This window comes from Rhinoderma darwinii, chromosome 6 (genome assembly GCF_050947455.1).
Source record: "Rhinoderma darwinii isolate aRhiDar2 chromosome 6, aRhiDar2.hap1, whole genome shotgun sequence".
In the NCBI taxonomy this organism is placed as follows: domain Eukaryota; kingdom Metazoa; phylum Chordata; class Amphibia; order Anura; family Rhinodermatidae; genus Rhinoderma; species Rhinoderma darwinii.
Genome location: NC_134692.1, coordinates 52,785,475 through 52,809,586, shown reverse-complemented (window position 1 = coordinate 52,809,586; position 24,112 = coordinate 52,785,475). Strand labels below are relative to the sequence as shown.

Sequence of the window (24,112 nt, the reverse complement as noted above, 5' to 3'; positions counted from 1 at the left end):
TGTCCTATACTTGGGCGTTTTTCGCGCATCAAACACCCATTGAAGTCAATGGGTGCGGGGAAATCACGCACAGCACACGGAAGCACTTCCGTGTGTCGCGCATGATTCGCACTACAGTTGTTAAATAAATGAAGGAAAAAATCCCCACCACATTCATTGCAGTTTCCAAGCATCGAAGCCGTGTCATAAGAATGCCATATGCGTGTAAATCACACAGCCACGCAGCAAACACTGATGCCACATGGAACTGTAACGTGCGCAAAACACTGCGTTTTTGGTGCACGCAAAACGCACACGTTCGTGTAAATTTCGCCTAAGGCTGGATTCACACGAGCGCTGCACATTTCGGATGTGAAAACCGGCAGTTTTTCACGTCCGAGGTGCATTTGTGCTCTGCAGGACGCGATGTCATGCATCCCCCATAGATTAGAGTCTATGGAGGGATGCGTGAAGCGTGAAAAAAATAGGACATGTCCTATTTTCTCATGGACCCTTCACACGGTCCGTTGAAACAATGGCTATGTGAACGGCCACGTTGAATTCTATAAGTCCGTGTGACGGCCGGTTTTTCAACGGCCGACACACGGACGTTTATCACGTTCGTGTGAATAAGGCCTTAGTCAATGGGATCCAAGAGGTTCCAGTAGATTCCATTACAAGACGAAGCATAATCCATAATATTGTCTGTGTGAACAGAGCCTATACGTTGCCACGCGTCGGATACGCTGCATAAAACTATGCAATGTATCAGACTTATAACCACTAGCCCATTTCGTGCAAAAAAAAATGCACATTGAAAAAATAAAAGTTTATACTTACCCCAGGCCGTAGTCAAGGCAACGCGTCCCTCTGTTGTCATGCTGTCCAGCTTCCTGAGATGATGCTGCAGTCTGTGATTGGCTGCAGCAGGCACATGGGCTAAAACGTCATCCCATGAGGTTGGCCTGGAAGAACAAAAGAAACCGGCGCTATGACAACGGCCGGGTGGTAAGTATAAGCTTTTTTTTCTTATTCATTTTAAACAAAAAAAAAAAAGCTTTTTTTGTGTGTGTTTTCTTGGATATCAAGTGTAAAGAACATTTTGCAACTACGTAAGAGCAACTCCTCCATTGATTTTTTGGTTTAGTTTTTATGCCTCTCACCGTGAAGTAAAAACGACATATTATCTTTATTCCGTGGGTCAATACGATTATGGCGAAACCCAAATGTACTAATTTACTACTTTTAAAAGGAAAAAACTATTTGTTAAAATAACAACAACATTTTGTGTCACCATTTTCTGAGAGACATAACTTCTTTTTCTGTCAATGGAGCGGTTTGAGGGCTTGTATTTTGCGGGGAAGCTGTAGTTTTTATTGGTACCATTTCGGGGTACGTATGATTTTGTGACCATATTTGGTGGGAGCTTAGATGACCTGAGGTTTTTTTTTAACCTGCAGGTTAAATTAAGTTAAATTAGAATAATTTGGACTTTCGTGGATGCGGCCTATAAATGATGTTTATTTTTTTTACATAAAAATTTATGGGAAAAAGTTTTTTTTTTATCATTTTTTTAATTTTATTTTCATCATAGTAATAATACAGCAAAATAGAAAGTATTCACATAAAGCGTTAATAGACAATAATACAAAACAATATTATTATGCATACAATGTTCCAATACACAATGTATGGAAAAAGGGGTTTTTGATTAGCTTTCATATTTTTGTTTTTTGTATATTACAAAAAAATAACTATTTTGGTATAGTTTATTGAACTTGAACATACAATCTTTTGATTGCTGGTACAATACACTGCAATACTTATGTATTGCAGTATATTGTGATGTTTACCGACTCCTTTTAAGTTTTAAGGCTATGTGCACCTTTGAAAACAATGATTTTTTTAAAAATAAAAGCGTCAGTATGTTTGGTGCAACTTTGTAATTACTTTTTATGGAAAATTATTTTTACTTTCTCAGATACAGCTGCTTTGTATCCTGGATACACGGTAGCTGTATCGTGCGCTGAAACCTGTATCTGTCAGGTCAGCGGGACTGACGGGTTCACGGAGACGCAGGATCCACCTGTTATCAATCACATCTAAGGACTAAGAGAAAGTCTAATTAGCAATCGATACATATATACAAAGCTTGCTTTACATTAAAGAGGGCCTGTCACTAGGTCATATAAGTTGAACTGGTTAACGGACCTGAATACCGCGGTCTCACCGATTCCAGAGAGGGTTTTTTCCCCCGGACCCCCCATTCCAGAAACATGGCCCACTGTTGTGTTAGCTTCCTATATACTAATTTGCAGTAGTTAGCCAACAGTGCTGGAATCAGGGAGACCACGCTATTTAGATCACATAAGTTGAATTGGCTTACAGACCTGGTGATAGGTCCTCTTTAAAAGGGGATTTCCCATGAGAGACATTTATGACCTCCACAGGATAGGTCATAAATGACAGAAACGCGGGTACCACTGCTGGGACCCACACCTATCTCCGGAAAGGGGCCCCCTAAACCCCGTTCAGCCACTGTGCTCTGGCTGAACCAGGTGAATTCCGACCATAAATTTTTTTATATGGTCGTGAGTTTCAAAAACTCGCATACTACGCTGCATCCCCAGCTGCCATTCACTACTATGAGAGTTACGGAAACAGCATAGCTCAGCGAGTTACGCTGTTGTCATAACTTCCGAACATATAACCATGAAGTGGCCGGGAGGCAGCGAGAGCACAAAGTGGCAGAACGGTGTTAAGGGGGCCCCGTTCTGGAAATAGGTGCGGCCGGGTCCCAGAGGTAGGACCCGCATCTATCTGACATTTATGACATATCCTGTGGATAGATCATAAATGTCCTTCATGGGAAAACCCTTTTAAGTGCACTTCCATATAGCGGAACTGTGAATTACTGCCTTATCTGTCATGCGTTTTTTAAGCCATGCAGCTTGTACAGGTGAAATTAAATTGAGACCATGTGTTTCACCTGTACAAGCAAATCACAGGAATTGGAGGTAAAAAGCACATGTGGTTTTGCAGCGTAGCATGGTATTGCTACATGTGCGGGCATGATAACTGACCTAACAATTGCATTACATTTGGGGTGTAGTGGTTTCCAACAAACTTTGAACAGTTTATAGTGTACATATAATCTACCTAAAAAATTCAGGAACATAGTTACATGTGTCATAGCACACAGGTGTTCTTGTTCTCAGAACGCAGCACACATTTTTCAGTCTTGGTTCTATATACTGCAGTTTGATGCCAAGAGATAAACAAATCTGCTCCTAGCGCGAGACTCATGAATGTATGGATGGCTTGTTTTTCACAGAAAGGCCGGGTTCACACGGAATTTTGAGGCATATTTTCCGCCTGCAAAAAACTCAGTTTGGAAATTTGAGGCAGATTTTCCACTGCCTGCACGCCAATTTTCTCTGCGTTTTTCGCCCGCGGCCATTGAGCGCCGCGGGCATAAAACGCTGTGGAACACACTTTCTCTGCCTCCCATTGATGTCAATGGGAGGTCAGAGGCGTAATCGCGCGAATATAGGGCATGTCCCTTCTTACTCCGCCCCCGCCTCCCATTGAAATCAATGGGAGGCATTTTCGGCCATTTTTTGCGGAGCGGTTTCCGCGTCAAAAAACTCTGTGTGAACATACCCAAATAAAGGAACACTTCAGGAAAAACTGATACACTGTGTAATGCCAAGTGGCCTGAGGGAGCCTATTCTAAAAAGGACAGCACGTACAGATGTAGCAATCCTTATTTTGACTGTGATAACTTGCCGCATTGTGATAACTTATCCCTTACACCATTGAAAATGTCACGTTAAAGTTTCTTGCCACCATGTATTTAATGCATCAAAAGTCAAGTTACCTTTTCTTTTAGCATTTTCTGAGGCGTTTACAGTCCTTTTCCGCTGGAAATTCCACTTACTTTTCTCAACCTGTGGTAGGGTCAACTTGCTTGTCTGTCTGTGTCTAACCCTAGTACAAACTATAATGCAACATCTCTTTCCTTACAACTAAACTGATAAGGGAGCAGGGGGGGGGGGGGGGGGGAGGGTAAAGAATAAGTTCTCTCTTCTAATAAGCTGTGAAGCAGTGTAATTAGAACATGAATGTTTCCATTCACTAACAGCAAGTAGAGATCTGGTAAACTTTGAGGAATTGATACAAAGTATATTACTTTTCATTATACAATGAATAAGATTTATTTATGTGGAAAAACTCTTTAACCCCCTCCCGACATTTGACGTATGCCTATGTCATAGCCGGGTACAGGAAGTATGGAGTGGGCTCACGAGCTGAGACAGCTCCATAGAATACGGGTGTCAGCTGTATGTTACAGCCGACATTTGCAATCCCGCTTGTTTAACCCATTAAATGCCTCTGTCAATAGCGACCGTGGCATTTAAATAGTTAGAAAGGGGGGGGGGCGACCCCCTCTAATAAAAAATGAACATAATTGGTATCGCCACGTCCTTAAAAGTCTGAACTATTAGAATATATCATTATTTAACCCACACGGTGTACACCGTAAAAGGAAAAAAAAAAAAAGGAAAAACGCCAAAATCTGTTTTTTTGGTCACCTCATCTTTCACAAAAAATGGAATAAAAAAAGTGATCAAAACCTCGCATGTACCCCAAAATGGTACCATTAAGAATTACATCTTATCCCTAAAAAAATAATCCCTCATACCGCTTAATATACGGGGGGACGGGGAGTTATGGCTGTCAGACTTGGCGACACAAAAGACATTTTATTTTTTATGGTTAGTTCTTTACTTATAAAAGTAGTAAAAAAATAAAATAAAATATATATTATATATATAAAAATATATATATAAATTTGGTATCACCGTAATTGTAATTGACCCGCAGAATAAACTTAACATGTCGTTTGAATTGCACGGTGAATTCCGTAAAAAAATGAAGCTCAAAGTACAATTTTCATTTTCTACCCCCCAAATTATTTTTTTTCCAGTTTCCTAGGACATTATACTGTACAATACATTGTGCCATAAAAAACTACAGCTAGTCTCGCAAAAATCAAGCCCTCATAGGACAATATTGACAGAAAAATAATAAAAGTTATGGCTTGTGGAAGGTGGGGAGGAAAAAATGTAATTGGAAATCTGAAAAATGGCTGTGGTGGGAAAAGGTTAAAGCGTCTGCCGAGTATCCCATTGAAAGAAAAGTATAAAAAGACAAACTAATGCATTACAATTGTATACCATTTAATACACAATTAAATCTTACATCAACCAGAATTGTACTTGTCAATCATTCAAAAACATATTTGTAAATCAAAAGTTTATCAAGTCCAGCATCCTAAATTATAAAAAAATATAATCCATTATTTGGGATGCTTGGGAATATCAATATGATTTGGAGAATCATACCTGAAATAATGTTAAACGTGTATCAGTATACGCTGCTTGCCTAAACCTTTCCGATTACACCAGGATTTTGAGATTATTCACCAGTCTCTGTGCTAAAAATATTCTATGTGATTTATTTTTCATGGTTCCTTACAGTGCAATTCAGATTTGTCGAATGAGAAAATTTCAAAGCTTGTTAACAAGATTTCCAAGCTGTGTTTTCCACTCTTTTATTGGAGGTCCCCCTACAGCGGCCAGCTTCCTCAATAAAAATGCAGGCTTCATACTTGGGACATTTGGATTTTCTTCATGGTACCTGCCCAACACATCAAACACTTTAGCTAAGCCAACAGTGGAGGCATAATACATTGGTCCTCCCCTGTACTTCGGCCACCCATAACCATTGTTGTAGATAACATCAATATCCTCTGGACCAGAGGCTATGCCATCTTCTAGAACACGGAATCCTTCATTAATAAGAGCATACAGGCAACGTTCAATGATCATTTCTGGGTTTGCTGGTTTAAGCTTTATTTGGTGAGTGTTTCTATATTTTTGAAGGAAATCCTTTACCCAAGGATCAGGTTGGGCATATCTGCCTCCAGGTTTCTCATATTGGTACCAGCCTTTACCAGCTTTTTGTCCAAATCTTCCCATTTCACACAGCATGTCAGCAAGTGGGCTATACCTGCTACCTTGTCTTTGTCTTGCAGGAGTTCCTTGGGGAACTTTATTACCAGCTAAACCTTTTTCCATTCTTGATCTCCAGCCTACGTCCAAGCCAGCCAGGTCCATCATACGAAAAGGTCCCATCGCAAAGCCAAAATCTTCAAGAGCTTTGTCTACGTCTTCTGGATAGCATCCTTCCTCTAGGAGATAATTCGCTTGGTCAAGATATGGGCCTAAGAGTCGATTTCCAACAAATAATGGACAATTTCCAACCAGAACTGCCACTTTTCCTAATGTTTTACCAAGATTCATAGCTGTAGCAATGGTCGTGAGTGAAGTTTGGTGACCTCTGACAACTTCAAGGAGTCTCATGATGTTGGCAGGGGAGAAAAAGTGAGTGCCAATGACTAGGTGAGGGTGCTTTGTGACAGATGCAATTTCATCAATATTAAGACCGGACGTATTAGTGCAAAGGAAGGCATCTGGCTTACAGACAGATGACAGTTTACGAAATATTTCCTTTTTTAGCTCCATGTTTTCATACACTGCCTCAATAACAAAATCTACATCACGAATTTCTGCAAAGTCAAGAGTGAAACGCACAGAGGCCAATGAGGTGCCTGGCGGGAACCCTTGTTTTATTAACTTCTCAGCTTCACGTTCCAGTAGACCATTCACTGCCTTCGAACCAATTTCAAGTTGCTGTGCATCCTGTTCTAATGCAATTACAGGAATATTTGCCTTAGCTAAAGATATAGCTATGCCTCTTCCCATCGTCCCCAGTCCTAGTAAGAAGAAAAAAATAAATAAAAAGTATAAAAGATAGTTCTTATAAATACAAATATACACATAATCATGCAAAGTATGGCCTCAAGCTGCACACATAGCTCTAAATCAATGTAAAATCTAATCCTAAAACCATAGTAAAACAGCAAATTAGTCAATATATTTTATTCTTCAAAGATAAAAACACTTTAGTAGAAATCTGCATACAATTCACAAAAAGGCAGAATGAAGAGTCCATCAATGTGCGAGTTCCTGAAAACCTCTAAGTTCTGTTGTCTTTGCTCAAGTGTATACTGATGCATAAATGTGTATCCGTAACTATAAACTTTCTTTATAAAAGATGCAGATATACTCCATTTAAATATGAAAAAAATATAGAATTTACATAGCTATTTAGCCATAAAAAGGGACAGATGAAGTGACCAACAAGTCAGAATTAGGTGGACTACTTGTGGGGTTGTATTAATCTGTATAGCTATGGAGTATCTAGAAATCTGGCGTAGAAAAATGTGAAAAATTCCCCACGTGCCTATAATGAATAGGGGCTATTAGCCTGTTTACAGCATAGCCCCTCATGGTAACACGGCGCCCCCACTTTTTTCCTCCTGTTTTCCTTCAGTTCCTTTTATGGTCATTATTAAAGGTCATTTGGTTTAACCCTCTTTTTCCCCTATTTTTATTTGGTACTTACCTGTATGAGGTCAAGTTCAGGTCAGTGGTGCCCCACCCACTTGGTCTTGGCACGCACAGGTTCTGGAAAATTCCTGTGGCGGGAAAATCTGGTGTTTTCATTGGTTCCCTTTGGTAAAAAGGCGGGAATTTTGAATATATATTCCCAGGTTTTGGAGTGGCCTGCTGCCGGTCCGAGTTGGATGAAGAGGAACATCATCGCCCCGCCCCCCTCCCTTTTATTGTCGCGTTATCTTGTTAGTGGGGGGTTAGTCGCCCAGTTTATGGGAGGACAAGGTCATGAATTATTGGTATAATATTTATTGTTTTTTAATATTTATGAAAATATTTGGTATTTATTACAAGTTTAATATTTATTTATTCTATTTATTATGTAACCCCTTAATAAATACAGCGGCCATTTTATTCCATCTGCATTGTCTCTTGGTCTTTATTTATTAATTACGTTTTTAGTATGTGTGTTTGGAAGGTTGGGTGGCGCTTGTGTTACCATGACAAGCTTCAATATAAGGGTGTATTCACAGTGTGATTTTGCCTCATTCTTTGCTGCGTGCCCGAAAACTGCACTGCAAAAATGAATGCGTTTTAACTGCAATGTTCTGCGGATTTTACCCCTGCGCTAAAAACATACGTTTTTGCAGTGCGGTTTTCAGCCGCGCGGCGAAAAAAGCAGCAAAACCACACAGTATAAATACACGCTAGGAGAACAAAACTATGCATGATATTTTTTCTTTAATAAGGTTCACCTTTGAATGATTCCACTCCTGCCAACAGCTAGTGAAAACTTTTGCAGTTCTGTTTGTAATAATGGCTGCCATGATGTACAATCTATTTTCTAGAGATTGCAGATCCTTGCATATAATGGGTTAATTAATACAGGGAATATGCAAGAAAATTCAGTTTCCTGTGAAATCCTTGAAATCCCTGTGGCACGCAGTTTTCTTTTTCTTGCATTGCCTGAAGAAAGATGATATTTCCAGTGGCTGCGAGCAGTGCCGTTCCAGCGAGGAAAGATCTAGTAATTAATCGCATTAATATACATAAAGCCTTCCACAGACCGGCCATATTGCTGCAAAACTCATTTATTGTGGTCTATGAAAAATTTATATCTCTATCATATCTGGAGGCAGTCGGCCTTGAAGTTTTTTTTCATTTTCAGGTGTCAACAAACAAGTCTTTCCTGCGTGGCCTTATTTCTGCGTGGCCTTGTTTGTGCTTGCGAGATAAGAGGTAAAATAATTACAAGGTTGCTGTAGCTGTCGGTCAAATTGAAATAAAAGTATTGTAACCGCTTATATGCTGGAATCTGTATCATACCACTGACTTAGTCAAATGATGCAGTATAATCGGAGAATTTGAGAAGACTTTACAGCTGGTAGAACATATCCTCGTTAATATCATTACATAAAGGAATTCTTCCACCGGGATAAAACCAATCAAAGCCTAACTGCACTTAAAAGGGGCAGATTTACTATCCAAATTCAGCTAGAATTCTGGCGTACATGCGCTGCGCCGCCATTATGAACAGTTTGATGCTTTTTTCAACATGCTCGACCAGGGGGCGTGGTTTAGCATAAACGGGGGTGTGGTCTACCAGAAGGGGGTATATCTAAAAAAGTGACAAAATGCACAACACAGCATGCACCACTTAGACAAGGCAATCAGAAAATGTGACAAATTTATCAAAGTTTTCACTGTCTAAAACATAGATATTATTAGTAAATCTGCCCCAAAGTCTGAAAATTCAAGTCTGTGTAAACTGCTCACTCTCACCTTGAATGGGTTTTCTAATGATAAACATTTATGGAATATCTACTGGTTATGCCATTAACCTCCCATTAGCAGGGGGGGGGGTCGATCACCTGTTAGAGATGGGTGTGAGGTCACTCTCCACTAGAGTGAATGGGAAAGCAGACCAAGTGTGCTCAGCTGTTTCTGAATCTCCCATATACCCTAAAGGACAATGATTGTGCCAGGGTAGCTGGCACCCCCACTCTTAGGATCAGTGGGCATCCCAGTGGTCAAACCGCCACTGGCAAGACAAATATGTAATATTCAATTGGTATATCATACATTTTGGTCATGGTATACCCTCTTTAAAAAGGCAGATCGGTGTTCAAAATATACTGTATACTGCCCTGTTTAATCATGATAGTTCTGATGGGCTATTATACTAAGTGTCACTCGTAGCTGCTCTACTATCTTGTAGAGGTTTATGCAAATGGCACAATATGGAGTATGCTTTATGAAGGCGCCTGCGCTCCCCTCATTAATGTTTGGCGGTAACTGTGTAGCTGCCTGTGCACCGATAATGGTCAGAGAAACTGATGTTGTTGCAGCAATACTGTGCACCCAATAAGGCACTGTGCATAGCGCCCTGTATATAAATGAGTGAATACAATGTTCATACAATATTTTGAGTATGACCTGGATGGGATGTTGGTATATGATGAAATTCTTGCTCTGGCTGAGCGGGCCCATTGAGAAGAAGTGTTCGCTATGTGCTTACACTGTGCTAAGCTTTGACCCTCGTGACCCTAATATTGGGAGAATCTAGTGGTCTTGTAAATGCCTCGATCGAAAGGGGTCCATCATAGTGACAGGTGCCCTTTAACCCGCCTATCATGTAATAGGTGCAGATTGTATAAATATAGCACCGGTCTGGAGAAAATCCATTTACTTGCAGTACTTTTAAGTTTCTAGTTGACGTGAAGGCTCTTATGTACTGATTGTCTGCAGTTGTTTACAGCGCCAGATCAATGAGCTGCAATCATGACTGCAGGTTCCAAAACCCATTTTATACACTCCAAACTTTTTACTCACCTCTTGTACCTTCCATCCTCTAGACTGTCTGAACACAATGTACAGAATCAAACTTTTAAAGGGGCTGTCTAGGATACTTTTTGGTCACATTCTTAAACCTTTATTTATTCAGAGCATCAGCTTATACAGATGTCATTATAATGGGAATACATTCTGATCGTGGATTTATCTGGTTAACAAAATGTGCAATCATTCTAATAAATACTCCACATTTTTTTATAATTCCCTAATAGCATCCTCAAGCTGCACAGGGTATTCTTTAAATGAAGCACAGGTGGATTCATCCACAGCTCAATTATTTTCACAGACATGTCTAAGATTATTAAAGGAATATTCGACAACTGATAAATGAAGGGGAATAGAACAGCATAGTATAGTATGGGATCCACGCCAAGATTTTTCCATTCTATTGAGAGTCTTGAAATCTTTTCTAGTCTCGGGTATTAAAACTGAAGGCTCAATATTATCACTATACTCTATGCCAAACTAGGCATGCCATAAGATGTCCTGGTTTTAAAGAAATAAAGAAAATATAAGCAAAAAAAAAGTGCTTGGGCAATCCTAACAGATATTTATTTATTTTGGTCTCTGAAAATATCTCTCTCTAGAATACTTTTCTAGTGTGTCCTTTATGGGCCCATTCACATTAATTCCGTGTAAATGAAGTACAAATTACGACTTATAAATTGATCCTGAAATCTATTGATCATGTTTTAGGAGCGGATTGTGAATGAATAATTAGAATATTCAGGAATTATAGTTGTTTTTTTTTAATGATGGTTCTTTGCTAAATTATAAAATTGTTTATCATTCCAAGAATACTTGTTACATCTTAACAGGTCCGGAGATCCATCAATCGCTGCCAGTGTGGAGCTCATGTCCCAATAGTCATCTTTAAAAAAGGCCAAATGGAGATTTAAAAAAAACAACTAAATTATTCATGACTCTTTCCCCCAACAACTCACTCGATAGAGCAAAGTATCCCGGAAAGATTAGAATTCAGGCTTCAAAGAAAACTTGCCCTCTCTCATAATGACAACCATCGTGACAAAAGCCACCAGGACACGACAAAAAAAATGACGTACTAGTCGAAAAGGGAAGTAATTGAAGTCGACGCTCTTATCTCTTCTGTCTGGGGAAAAGTAATATCTAGATTTTCCGCTAGAAAGTACTCTACTCATGGTCCTTGGTATCAATGGTTTAGTGACCACTTTAGTAGGTAGTTTATTTTGGGACGTTGATATGAGCATTGTGTGACATGGAAATATCAGTGGGACCTATGGTATATGCCCAGAATGAATGTGAAATCAACCTGTAGAATAGATGGCTTTGCTAGCTCTCCAAAAGTTCTCTGGGCTGATGTGGGACAAGAATAAAGCCTTAAACAAAGCATGGAAATAAAATTCTATTACTTCCCACCAGGAGTACAGGTAGTACAGCATTCTTACGATGTGCTAATTAAACACATAATAAATTGGCCACAGGTTCGGACAGTTTTGAGTGTATAGCTAAACGTCCGTAATAAGGATCCGCAATAGGGGCATTTTACGGATAATATGGCATTGGTATTGCATCAGTATTACATATCCATAATACTGATCAGCTGTCTTCTAGGGAGGAAATGGAATTACATGAGATAGCTCCTTTGAAAAATGGAAGTAATACTGATGAAATACAGAAGATATATGGATGAATCTGTATTTTCAACTCTTTCTATAGACTTCAATGGGCATTTCCATCCGCAAAATGAACGAAAGTAGTGCATAACGTGTTTTTAAAATACGCACATATTTTATACGCCCGTGTGAAAAGCCCCATGGATTAACATTAGTTTTGTATTACAAAAAAAAAAAAAGAAAAAAAAAAAAAAAAAGGAATGTTGTACTCATTTTGGTGTCTTTATTACAGCCGAAAGACCTGAACCCACCGCAGTTCAAGTGATCTGAATTTAGATCACCATAGAGTTCAATAGTGATCTAAATTCAGTACACTTGAACGTGGGGGAGGTTTTGGTCTTGTGGCTGTAGTAGGGACGCTGAAATGGGGCCGAATTATGGCTGTCTTGAGGCCTTATTGTAAAATCTTCTATGTTTGTCAATCACTTCTAAACCCATACAAATCTGCACGGTAATGAAGAAAACACACACACACACACACACACACAACACACATTATATATATATATATATATATATATATATATATATATATATATATATAGTAAAAGATCACTGGGAGTCTAAAAAGGAAGGAAAGCACAGGAAAAAGCCAGTGGAGTGATTTGTAACCTACCTATAACAGCAGCTGTGCGGACAGGTATCGGTGCAACAGTGTCCCATCTACCACCTGAGGGATGTGTCCACTTCCCAACATTCCTCTCGGAAAAGAAGGCATATTGCTGTGCTTGAGGCTGGCCCGTAGCCCAGAGGGAGAGGAACAGTTGTTTCTCTTTCTCTATACCTTGATGGTATGGTTTCTGGACAGAAGCTCTTACAGCCTCTATACAGGCTAAAGGAGCTCGAGCCCCACGAAACTGCTTCTTCGCTTTCTCCACAGCGGTGTCCAAGAAGCTTTCCATGTTGGGATTGGACGGTACATAGTTAACGCTGAGTCTCCGCTTAGCCAAATCACTTCCTAAAATGAAGAGAACAATATAGATGACGAAGTGTATTTTTTCTTTTAAATGTATATTACAGTGTACTGGACCACGATATATAATTGCTTATACTGTCGTGGACAGAATTTTTGGTACCCTTCCGTTAAAGAAAGAAAAACCCACAATGGTCACGGCAATAACTTTTTATTTCTAATCTCTTGAGACAACTCTCTCCTTAGCTTTCTGTGGTCCACGTTCAGCGTGGTACACACCGTGATACCAAACTACAGTGACTACTTTTCACCCTTTAAATAGGCAAACTGACCGATTAAAAGTGTGAAGACACCTGGTGCTCATTACAGGACACCCCTTAGTTTAACATGTCTCTATGGACAAATTATTTTCAATCTTTTCTAAGGGTACCATCATCTTTGTCAAGGGCAGTTTCATTAGTTTATTTTTTTTTAAATTTCTGTTGAACCACAATTCAAAATCATTCTCTGATTTAAATTCGTTGATTTTCAGTAAATTAAAACGTATTATTACTTTTGTCAGTTCCAAGTTATTTCAGTGACCATTGTGGGCTTTTCTTCCTTTGACGGAAGGGTACCAACAATTCTGTCCACAACTATACATACTGTATGGATGTTCTTTACTATATATATATATATATATAAAGTTTATTTTCCTGGATAATCGTATTCTTCACTTCTTTCGTCTTTTGCTTGGTCTTTCAGTTGTTCTCTACTTGCTGCAGGCTGTATAAAGCACTGGTGTAATACAAGCAAATCGGATGCTCCGTCACCCCTGAAGCAGGGAGTTGACAGATGGAAACATCTCTTTCATCTCCTACAATTTGGGGAAGCAGAAAAATGACAGCATCTCATGAAATGTTCTGCTGGGAAGGGAATGCAGGTTGGATGCTGGTAGATACTAAGCAGTTTTTTTTCTTCTCCTGTCCTGAGGAAAAACGAGTGTTACAAACAAGATGGTCTCAGTCCGTTCCTCAAACGCGATCACCAGCTGCGAAGCGCTTTAGTTTTCGGTCCCCTCCGGCAGAGAAGGAGAAGTATACTTCTTACACATTCACTCAACTGCATTCGGTAAATTCCTAAATAAGCTGTACTTTTAGATAAGTGGCATAATCTGCTGCCGGTCTCATCAATGCCAAGTTTCTGAGCAATTACTCTACTACTGAAACTTCCAGTCGGATGATTTATTTATTTTTAACCCTTTAACGACCCAGACATTTTTCGTTTTTACGTTTTAGTTTTTCACTCCCCGCCTTCCAAGAGCCAGAACAGTTTTATTTTTCCATCAATAGAATGGTGTGAGGGCTTATTTTTTGCAGGGGGAGCTGTAGTTTCTATTGGCACCATTTAATGTACCCTATAATGTACTGGGAAATGGGCAAAAAATTATTTGTTGGGTACAATTGGAATAAAATGAAATTCCTCCATTGTTTTTAAGGTTTTGTTTTTACGGCTTTCACCGTGCGGTTAAAAACGACAACTTAACTTTATTCTGCGTCTCAATACGATTACGGTGATACCAACTTTATTTAGTTTTTTTTAATATTTTACTACTTTTACAAAGAAAAATTATTTGTTAACAAAAAAATTGTTCTGTTTCATGGCATTCTAAGGGACCCATGCACACGACTGTGCCCGTTTTGCGGGATGAGCTTTTGTTTTTATTGGTACATACGATTTTTTTGATCACTTATTTCATTTTTTTTAGCGCGAACGTGACCAAAAAAAACAAATGATTCGGGTGTTTTCATTTATTTTTTTTACGCCGTTTACTGTGAGTTAAATAATGGTATATTTTAATAGTTCAGACTTCTACGGACGTGGTGATACCAATTATTTTTTTACATTGTGCTGGGTGAAAAACGGGAAAAGGTTTTTCTTTTAACTTAATATTTTTTTTTTTTTTTTTTTTACACTTTTTAAAAAATTGTATTTAACTTTTAGTTTTTTACACATTTTATTAGTCCCCCTAGGAGACTTGAACCAGCGATCGTTAGATCGCTGATACAATGCAGTTCAATACAAATGTATTGCAGTATATTGTAATTTTTACAGGGCTCTGCTAAGCCATGCTGGAGGCATACCTGAAGGCAGACCTGAGGGCCTTTATTAGGCCCCCGGGCTGCCATGACAACCATCGGCGCCCCGCGATCGTGCTGCGGGGGACCATTGGAGGGGGCCGCCCCCTCCTCCTAACTGTTTAAATGCCGTGGTCACTATTAACGGCGGAATTTAACTAGTTAAACGGACAGGAACAGCACAATCGCGGTTACTGGCCGTTAGAGCAGTGTGTCAACTATAATACACAGCTGCGGTGTATGGAAGACATGTTCTATATTTTGCAGATCATTTCTTCGGCCCGGACACACATCCGAATATGTACAGAAAGGTGTCCGTGGCCAATAGAAATGAATGGTTCCGCAATTTTATACGTAATTACGGATTGCATAATTACAGATGAAAATGACAGTCGTGTACATGGCCTTACACAAATTTACACAGCAGAAACATGTATTTTGCAAGGGTATAGTGGTACATTTGCATCTTCTTTTTTTTTTCTGTCAGGGAGAACAGCTACAGAATAAGGGCTTATTCAGACGAACAGGATATACGTCCGTGCAACGCGCGTGATTTTCACGCGCGTCGCACGGACCTATATTAGTCTATGGGGCCGTGCAGACAGGTACGTGATTTTACGCAGCGTGAGTCCGCAGCGAAAAAGTCATGACATGTCCGTTCTTTGAGCGTATTTCGCGCATCACGCACCCATTGAAGTCAATGGGTGCATGAAAATCACGCGCACCACACGGAAGCACTTCTGTGGGACAAGCGTGATTCGCGCAACAGCTGTGAAAAGGATGAATGAAAACAGAAAAGCACCACGTACTTTTCTGTTTACAAACATTCAAACGCATCATAAGGGGCTGACACACGGAGCGGTTAAGTGACTTTTGCGCAGACTAAACGCCGCGTTTTTTGCGTGCTCAAAACTCACACGCTCGTGTGAATCCGGCCTAAGGACACTGACAATTGTATGGAGAGAATGGGGAGATTTATTATTACGGTCTTAAATTTAGACAGCTCAAAACTTGACCAGGCTGGCAGAAGATGCGCCAAATTTATCACAGTAGCGCGCAATATGTGAAAGATTTGGCATATCTTGCTAGACACGTTAGACCCCTAGACTTTCTTCTTTACACTACCTCTTGGTTAGCTTTCCTTAGACAAATATTTTGTGCCAAACTTTTGGTTCAATTTGGCGTATTCTAAGGCTCCTCTAAGCCACACCTTTTTTAGACACTGTTCAAAACGGTCTAGTGAGGCGCAAAAAGAAGTGTCTAAAACACAGAGTAAATCTGGCACAAGGCATGTACTCCAGTTTTTTTTTGCACAAATTAATCCAGAATTCTGGCGCATTTAGCTTAGGAAATCTGCCCCAATTTGTTGGACAATGGCATAAATGTCAGCATAATTGTTGTATATATTCTGGTCCATGAATGTGCACTCTCCTCTGCCATCTACCACTGGTATAGATCTCTATTCATTCAATTAAGAAACCAACTGTACAAAAGGCCATATTCTCCAGTCACCATCATCTATTATGTCACATGAAGATCTTCGTGTACCTCCACTTTCACTGAAAAAACTATTGTGAGCGCTCTGCCGCTTCTTTTCCGTTCGGCTTTTTCTGGAAATAATTTTATCGGAATACGGGCTCCATAGAACGTCTATGAGCCCGTACTCCGATACATTGGCTTTCCGGAAAAAGACGAACAGAAACGAAGCGGCTGATCGCTCACACGAGTGCTTTTGCCGCTTCGTTTTAGCGATTGGTGGGGGTCTCAGTGCTAGGACCTCCACCAAACAAACTTTGGAATATACATTATATGGGCAAAAGTATTGGGGGACACCGTTTAATCACGGAATTCAGGTGATTCATTCAGTCCCATTGCCACAGGTGTATAAAATCCAGCACCTAGCCACGCAGTCGCCTTTACAAACATTTGTGAAGGAATGGGTGGTTCTAAAGAGCTCACTGAATTAGAACGTGGTACAGTAATAGGATGCCACCATTGCAACAAGTCCGTTCGTGAAATTTCTTCCCTTTCTAGATATTTCACGATCAACTGAGTCTTATTATTGAAATGTGGAAGCATTTAGAAACCACAACTCAGCCACGAATTGGCAGACCACGTAAAGTTACAGAGCAGAGTCGCCAAGTGTAGTGGCGCATAGTGCATAGACGTTACCAATGCTCTGCTGACTCCAACTGCAGAGCTCCAAACCTCCTCTGGCTTCATGGCATGGGTTTCCATGGCCGGGCAGCTGCATGCAAATCTTACATCACCAAGCACAACGCTAAGCGTCAGAAGGAGTGGTGTAAAGCACGCCACCACTGGACTCTGGAGCAGTGGAAACGTGTTCTGTGGAGTAGAGAATCACGCTTCTCTATCTGGCAGTCTGATGGACGAGTCCGGGTTTGGCGAATGCCAGGAGAACGTTCCCTGCCTGACTGCATTGTGCCAACTGTAAAAATTTGGTGGAGGAGGGTAGTGTTATGGGGTTATTCAGGGGTTGGCCTAAGCCCCTTAGTTTCAATGCAGCGAAAGCATAATGCTCCAGCATACCAAGACATTTTGGTCAATTGTATGCTTCCAAATTTATGGGAACTGAAACACAATATGTATTTGAAAGTTGTAGAATTTTTCATTCATGCCATGATTAAAGGAGTGGTCACAGAATCGACAAATATCCCCTATCCACAGGATAGGTAATAATTGTCCGATCACTGGGGGCTCAGCAGATTGTGAGAACAGGGGTCCAGAACCCCCATTCCTTCTCACTGCACTCCCCACAGTGAGGAGGAGTTTGAATGGAGTGGTGATGAAACATGCGCCCATTGCTCCATTCAATGTCTTTGGGACTGAATGGAAACAGTAGAGAGCTGTACTCGGTTGTTAGCTTTCATTCCCACAGACTTAATGAAACGGCAGTGCGAATGCTCGACCGCCGCTCCATTCAATTCCTGTGGTTAGGTGAGAATTGTTGATTCTGGGACAACCCATTTAATCTTTATTTGCATAATACCCAAAAAACCATTTAACATATATAAGACAAATGCTATACTCCAGGGGAGGTCCAAATTTATTGCTGCGCAGAGATTATAATTTACATCGGTCCCAGTCCCTAGCGGGGCTTAATCAAATTTCCCTATCTATGACACACAAAGGCCAATTTAATAGGAAGCCAAATTACCTATCAGTATGTTTTTGGGAGTGTGGGGAGTACTTGGACTGTTCGGATTATCAGGAGGAAACTCAGGCAAACATGTGGAGAACATACAATCTCCATGCAGATATGGTTACATATGCAGAGTTAACGGCTGAAAACGATCATACTGGTGATGGTGTAGGGGAAACCTGGCTGATGAAGAAAGTCAAATACCCTATACAGATATTAGATTTTTTTTAATACTTCTGCTTTGTCAATTGTGATATAAACAGCACAGTGTATATAATACAAGATGTGGAACTGTAGTCAGATCCTGAATTAATACTGGATCACTGCTTCTGGGCTAGTAAAGGCGAGTTACTGTACTTCCTCACTGATGGCAATATTGAACTACAGTAAACTTCACAGCATAGATTCATTCAAACAAGTCTGTACATTGAGAGGTATGGGAAGGTTCTCCCACTGAGCAATGAGAAAGGGTGGCGGACAGCTCTCCGAGTGACCAGGTGATGGAAAAATAAATCCAAGTAAAGCGAATATGGCTGACAGGAACCATTGTATTATTGCCGGAAGAACCATTGTATTCATCACAGTTGTCTTCTACAGTATAAGCACTGATATAATCATGAATTCTGAATTTTCTAGTTAGAAGACAATTACAGTAGACGATGAATTGAACCCCGTGGCCGCATTACAATATTCAGTGGACTTATAGGGGTTATCTGGGTTATTAAAATGTATGGTCTATCATTAGAATAGGATATCAATATTAGATCTGTGGGGGACCAATTCCTGGCGATCAGCTATTCGATGGGGTTGTGGCGCTTGTACGAGCTCCACAGCCTCTTCATTGCTTACATGGTTCCCCTTCTTGTTTGTACTTGCATGTGTCATTAAATTTGTAGTGGCCGTGCAAGGTATTGCACCACCATCCCTTGCGGCCCCTTCAAATAGCTGATCAGCGGGAGTGGCAGGAGTCGGACTCCCAAAGATCTAATATTGATGGCCTATCCTAAGAATAGGCCATCAATTTTAATAACACGGAAAACACCTTTAAATATCCTTGACGGTATGTACTGTAATTATTACATGCAGGTCCCAATTTTTAACCACATTCACTCTCAAATCCAAAGACATGTTGAATCTAAAAGCTGCTCCTCATCAAAACACGAAGGAATAAAGAGAGTCAATTAAAACAACAAGACACTACACAAAGAACACAGCTAAGAACGTATTATGCTATGAGGGTTCCGACTTTATAGATTATAGGAGGCTGTAAATCCAAAAATTTAACCACATTCTAGGAGAGAGAATGTTATCTCCATGGTTACTTGACGTACAGTAAATCTTTCAATAAAAATGATTTGCCTTGCAGATGGATTTTGAACAGCAACAAAATATAAAAGTTAAAGGGGTTATCACATGAATCATTGACCAAAAGTCCTGAATTGTGGTTAATAGCTGTTTTTATGTAATTTGCAGTGTCTCTAGCATTTTAAACCAAAAACTTTTTTTCATTAATTTTTGTTCCCATGTGTCTCTTTTGGTGCTCCTAATCTGTGCTGCTGGAGGAGGGGCTATGAGCAGAATCAGTCTCTTTCCCCCTGGCAGCTGACGATATAGTCCCTTATTACTTCCCCTGGTGACAGTCTTCTCATCTATTCCGTCATGCTACTGCAGAAGCTCTGCTCCTTCCCTGACAAGCAGGGAGGAAATCTATTTCTATTGGCTGCTCTGCAGTGAACAGAAAATCACTATGCAGAGACCTGGTTGTGTGATTAAGTAAGTGTGTCCACCAGCGCTCAGCTTAGCAGATGGACGTGCACATTGCTATACCTTTGAACACCAGTTGGCACCATACAAAGTAAGTAAATGTTAACTTCACTAGATTTTTTTTTAACGGCATGTAAATTGCAAACGTTCACTTTTTATGGTCTATACAATCATATGATATTTAATGGTGAGAAAACCCTTTTAATGGCTGCGGATATCTTCCATTAGAGGGCATCCTGGCTGGAAATACACTGCCTAAGAACCACATTAAAATAAGTACTCTGATTTTTGACAGGCTAAGGCCTCATGCACACGACCGTAATTTTTATCCGCAATTACAGATACGCAATTACAGATAAAATACTGACCCATTCATTTCTAGCGGCCACGGACACCTTCCTATATTTACGGGTGTGTGTCTGGGCCGTAAAAATGGCCCACAAAAAAAATAGGACATATCCTATTTTTTGCATTTACGGACCGTGCTCCTATACTTATTACTGCGAGAACGGTCCACGGGTGACACTTGCGTGTGCATGAGGCCTTTGGGCTGGTTCACATGAGCGTTCGCTTTCAAATTAAAACAGAAACCTCCGACGGAACCCCACAACGGAAAGTGAACGCTCATGTGAACCGGCCCATAACTCAGCATCTTTGAGATCATTTTGTTTATTATAGAAAGGCAAAAATGTATACCGTATATTTTGGACTATAAGGCTTTGTTCACATCTGCGTCAGGGCTCCGTTCTGTCAGAGCTTTTCGTCGGAACGGAGCACTGACTGACACAAACTGAAACCAGAGCTTTCCGTTTCCATCATAATTGATTTCAATGGTGATGGTTGCGGTGCCAATGGTTTCAGTTTGTCTCTGTTGTGCAAGGGTTCCGTAGTTTTGACGGGATTGAATACCAAAGTCGACTACGAGAATTTTTTTAATTTATTTTTTTAAATAGATGTCAGTGTGATTAGTGGAACTTCTTGAGTAGTTTTTATTAAAAATTCGTTTTACTTTTGGAGATACAGCTGCTCTGTATTCTCTATACAGAGCAGCTCTATCGTTCGTTTTACACTGAATCCGTCAGTCCCGCGGACCTAACGGGCTCAGTGTTGCCGGGTCCTGCGTGTCCCTAACACACAGGATTCTACCTGTTATCCATCACATCGAAGTTATGAACTTTGATGTGAGAGTTTACAGGTGGATCCTGTGTGTCAGAGAAATGCAGGACCCGCCAACACTGAACCCATCAGGTCCGCGGGACTGACTGATTCAGTGAACGATACAGCTGCTCTGTATAGAAAATACAGAGAAAGCAGCTGTACTCCAAAAGTAAAATGAATTTTTAATAAAAACTAATTAGGAAGTTACACAAATCACACTGATGGATCTATTTATTAAAATAATAAAAAAAAGCCCTCAGAGGTTTTCACAGCCTTTAATAGTTAACCATTTAATGTAATTATATTTTTTTATGATATCATATTGTTTAGGATGGTGATTGTCTTGGGCAAGAAAGTGTATAATTGAATAAATAGGTCTAGAAATATTATAAAAAGGTGACGGCTCTGTTTTTTGGATAAAGACCTACAAATCTTCTGGTTCCCTTCACACAACCATAGTGAATAGTGATATTCGGTCTTCCAGAAGATACCACTAGGGGGAGCTCACTGCATTTAGATTATTTTACAGCTGTAATTCAACGCAATAATATATTTATAAGCAGTGAGCTCCCCTTAGTGGTTTGAGAAAGAAATTCAGCAATAGGCTGAATTTTATTTTTTCTAAACTGCTTAGCAAGGATTTCAGGCATTTGGAAATTACCCTTAAGTGCGCCCCTGATACATGTGCAGAAAGGCTGCATACATTCATTGATGGGTGTGGGAGGTCAGGCATTTTTATTCTGCTCATAAGGGCATATGGATAATAGAAATTGTATAAGGGGAGGGTACTTATGATTGAACAAAAAGAAGTGGGGGAATAATGATCTTTAAAGGCTGCACAATCCAGTATTTCACCATAGATGTAATAAGAAATAGAAATAAAGGAAAGAAATAATCATTTATATTTTATACTTCATTTCAACATGCTATACAAAAATGGTGCAATACCGCCCTCCCTAGGCATTTAGTGGAAGTACAAAATCTCAGATTGACATTATTACCAGTAGGCTATTTTCTTGCTTAGCATTTACTTGGCAGGGTTCCTCCCAAAACTGATTTTCGTTTTATTAAAGTATATTAAAACCTGATTGATCAATATAGTAAAATTAATAATTCAAATTAATAACCCCCCCCCCCCCTACAAATGTGTTTTTCCTGCTACTAAACATTTTGTTACAATGAAGTGCCACCTTGTTTTTCATCGTTTCAATTACTAAGAGTCTGGATTTTACTTTTGTTAAATAAGATCTTTGTTAGCTTTTCGCCACTGTGCGGTGGAGGGAAAACCACATGATGTTGAGTGTAAACTATTTACAAGTGTACAATGTGATGTTGACAGCTCTTATTTACAAGTATACTAGGTGATATTGACAGATATTATAATTCTTATTTCATGTCTACAGTATTTTTAGTGCACAAAGGTGAACTCTTCTGAATGGGATAAAATCTAATTGGCTCATTTATAACCCCCTGTAGCTTGGCGCAATAATATATGAATATCCATGATCGCTTAGCTCATTAAAGGGTTTGTCTAGATTTGGGGGAGGGGCTGTGATGTGGGGACCACCTGGAATAAACTGCTATTGCTGAGGGAATCGGGTGGTGAATCACATTGACAGTTGTGTAATCCTGCCCATCTTGTCTCCACCAGTACTGGTAATACAGCGGTCATTCAGTCATTATAACACCACCTGTAATACGGGATGATTTTTATATAACATTATCTACATAAAAGGAAAAAGAGATGTTAAATAAAAAAGTCTGTTGTGAACGCTCTAGCAACCAGTTTAAAAATGGTGATACAGTTCTTCATAATGTTATATAAAATAAAGAAATGCAAACATGTTTTTAAAACAATCTGGTTTTTACCAAAATAAGTCATATTTTAGGAAAACTTCCCTTTCAGCGGTCTTTCCTTACACGCCAAGAAGAAGCATGACCAGCCTATACTATCATCATGAGGAGGTCGATCTAGTGGATATAAGGTATATCTGTGCTAATGAGAGTATACGATTATACGGTCTGCTCATGTGTAATGATCTTCTACAGTTACACTAGGTCAAGGGCTCATTCTGTTTTCTAGATTAAGGATTTAACAACATTTAAAGTAATGAGAGCCCATTCTTCAATCATTAACTTTCCACGAGGTAGACAGAAATGAAGATGACCTTTTGAATCTTGGATGTATGATGCACAAACAAGCAGGTTTTGACTTGCATCAGTAATGGAAAGGCGTCACAAACACAAATATACATGCAAAACAACTCATTTAAAAAAGGGTGATGCAGTCAAAAATGGAGCACTTTTTACTCTGTAACAGCTGCAAGGACACATTGTGCTCCGGTGCTGAGGAATTAAAAGTGAGTGAAGAGGAAACGTTTACAGGTGTGCATGCGCTGGACATGGACGCACGGGTAATACGAGCACACGCAAAAGAAATACACTGACGGGAACGCTCATTGAGTGTGGGCCATGGAAGTCACCGGATTGATCTAGGCCATAACGTAGGATGGATGAGAAGAGCTGGGTCACGTAAGAACAGGTAGTGTTTACATCTAGCACAGTACTTATTTCTGGGATGAGCAGAACTTTTACAACTTCTTATGAGTTATTTTAGCTGGATTTAAAACAAAGCGGCCAGCACCTTTAAGGCAATAAAAGTCAGGTAAGTAATAGGGTGGCTTCTCACCTGGTTTGGTTGTGACAAACCCAACACAGTACAAGGGCAAATTCAGATGTGTCAAAATTCACTTGCATTGTACCAGGGGACCTATTGTGTTACTATTGGATTTGGCATTAGGCTAAACTGTGGACAGAGTCTAAGGAATTGTCCATTCTTCACCTTACAAACCCTTACTTTATTATAGGGAATCCCAATGTAGCATCTTGGAGTAGTCTGACAGCAAATGCCGTCTGCAGGTGGATAGGTATTCGTGAAGCATGGTGCCAATGAGTAGTCGTAAAGTCAGGACGGGAAGAGTTCATGA

The 24,112-nt window shown here is 39.9% G+C and overlaps 1 protein-coding gene across 1 annotated transcript in view; it reads right to left on the bottom strand.

Moving 5' to 3' along the window:
• Positions 1–5,205: 5,205 nt before the first annotated feature.
• Positions 5,206–24,112, bottom strand: part of EHHADH (enoyl-CoA hydratase and 3-hydroxyacyl CoA dehydrogenase) — a 35,204-nt gene continuing 16,297 nt past the window's right edge. Inside the window, exons 6-7 of the mRNA XM_075831209.1 lie at positions 12,627–12,968; positions 5,206–6,820 (exon numbers count right to left, since the gene is read on the bottom strand). Of these exons, the coding sequence (XP_075687324.1) occupies positions 5,553–6,820; positions 12,627–12,968 (1,610 nt within the window). The 3' untranslated portion in view covers positions 5,206–5,552. The remainder of the gene's footprint in view (positions 6,821–12,626; positions 12,969–24,112) is intronic.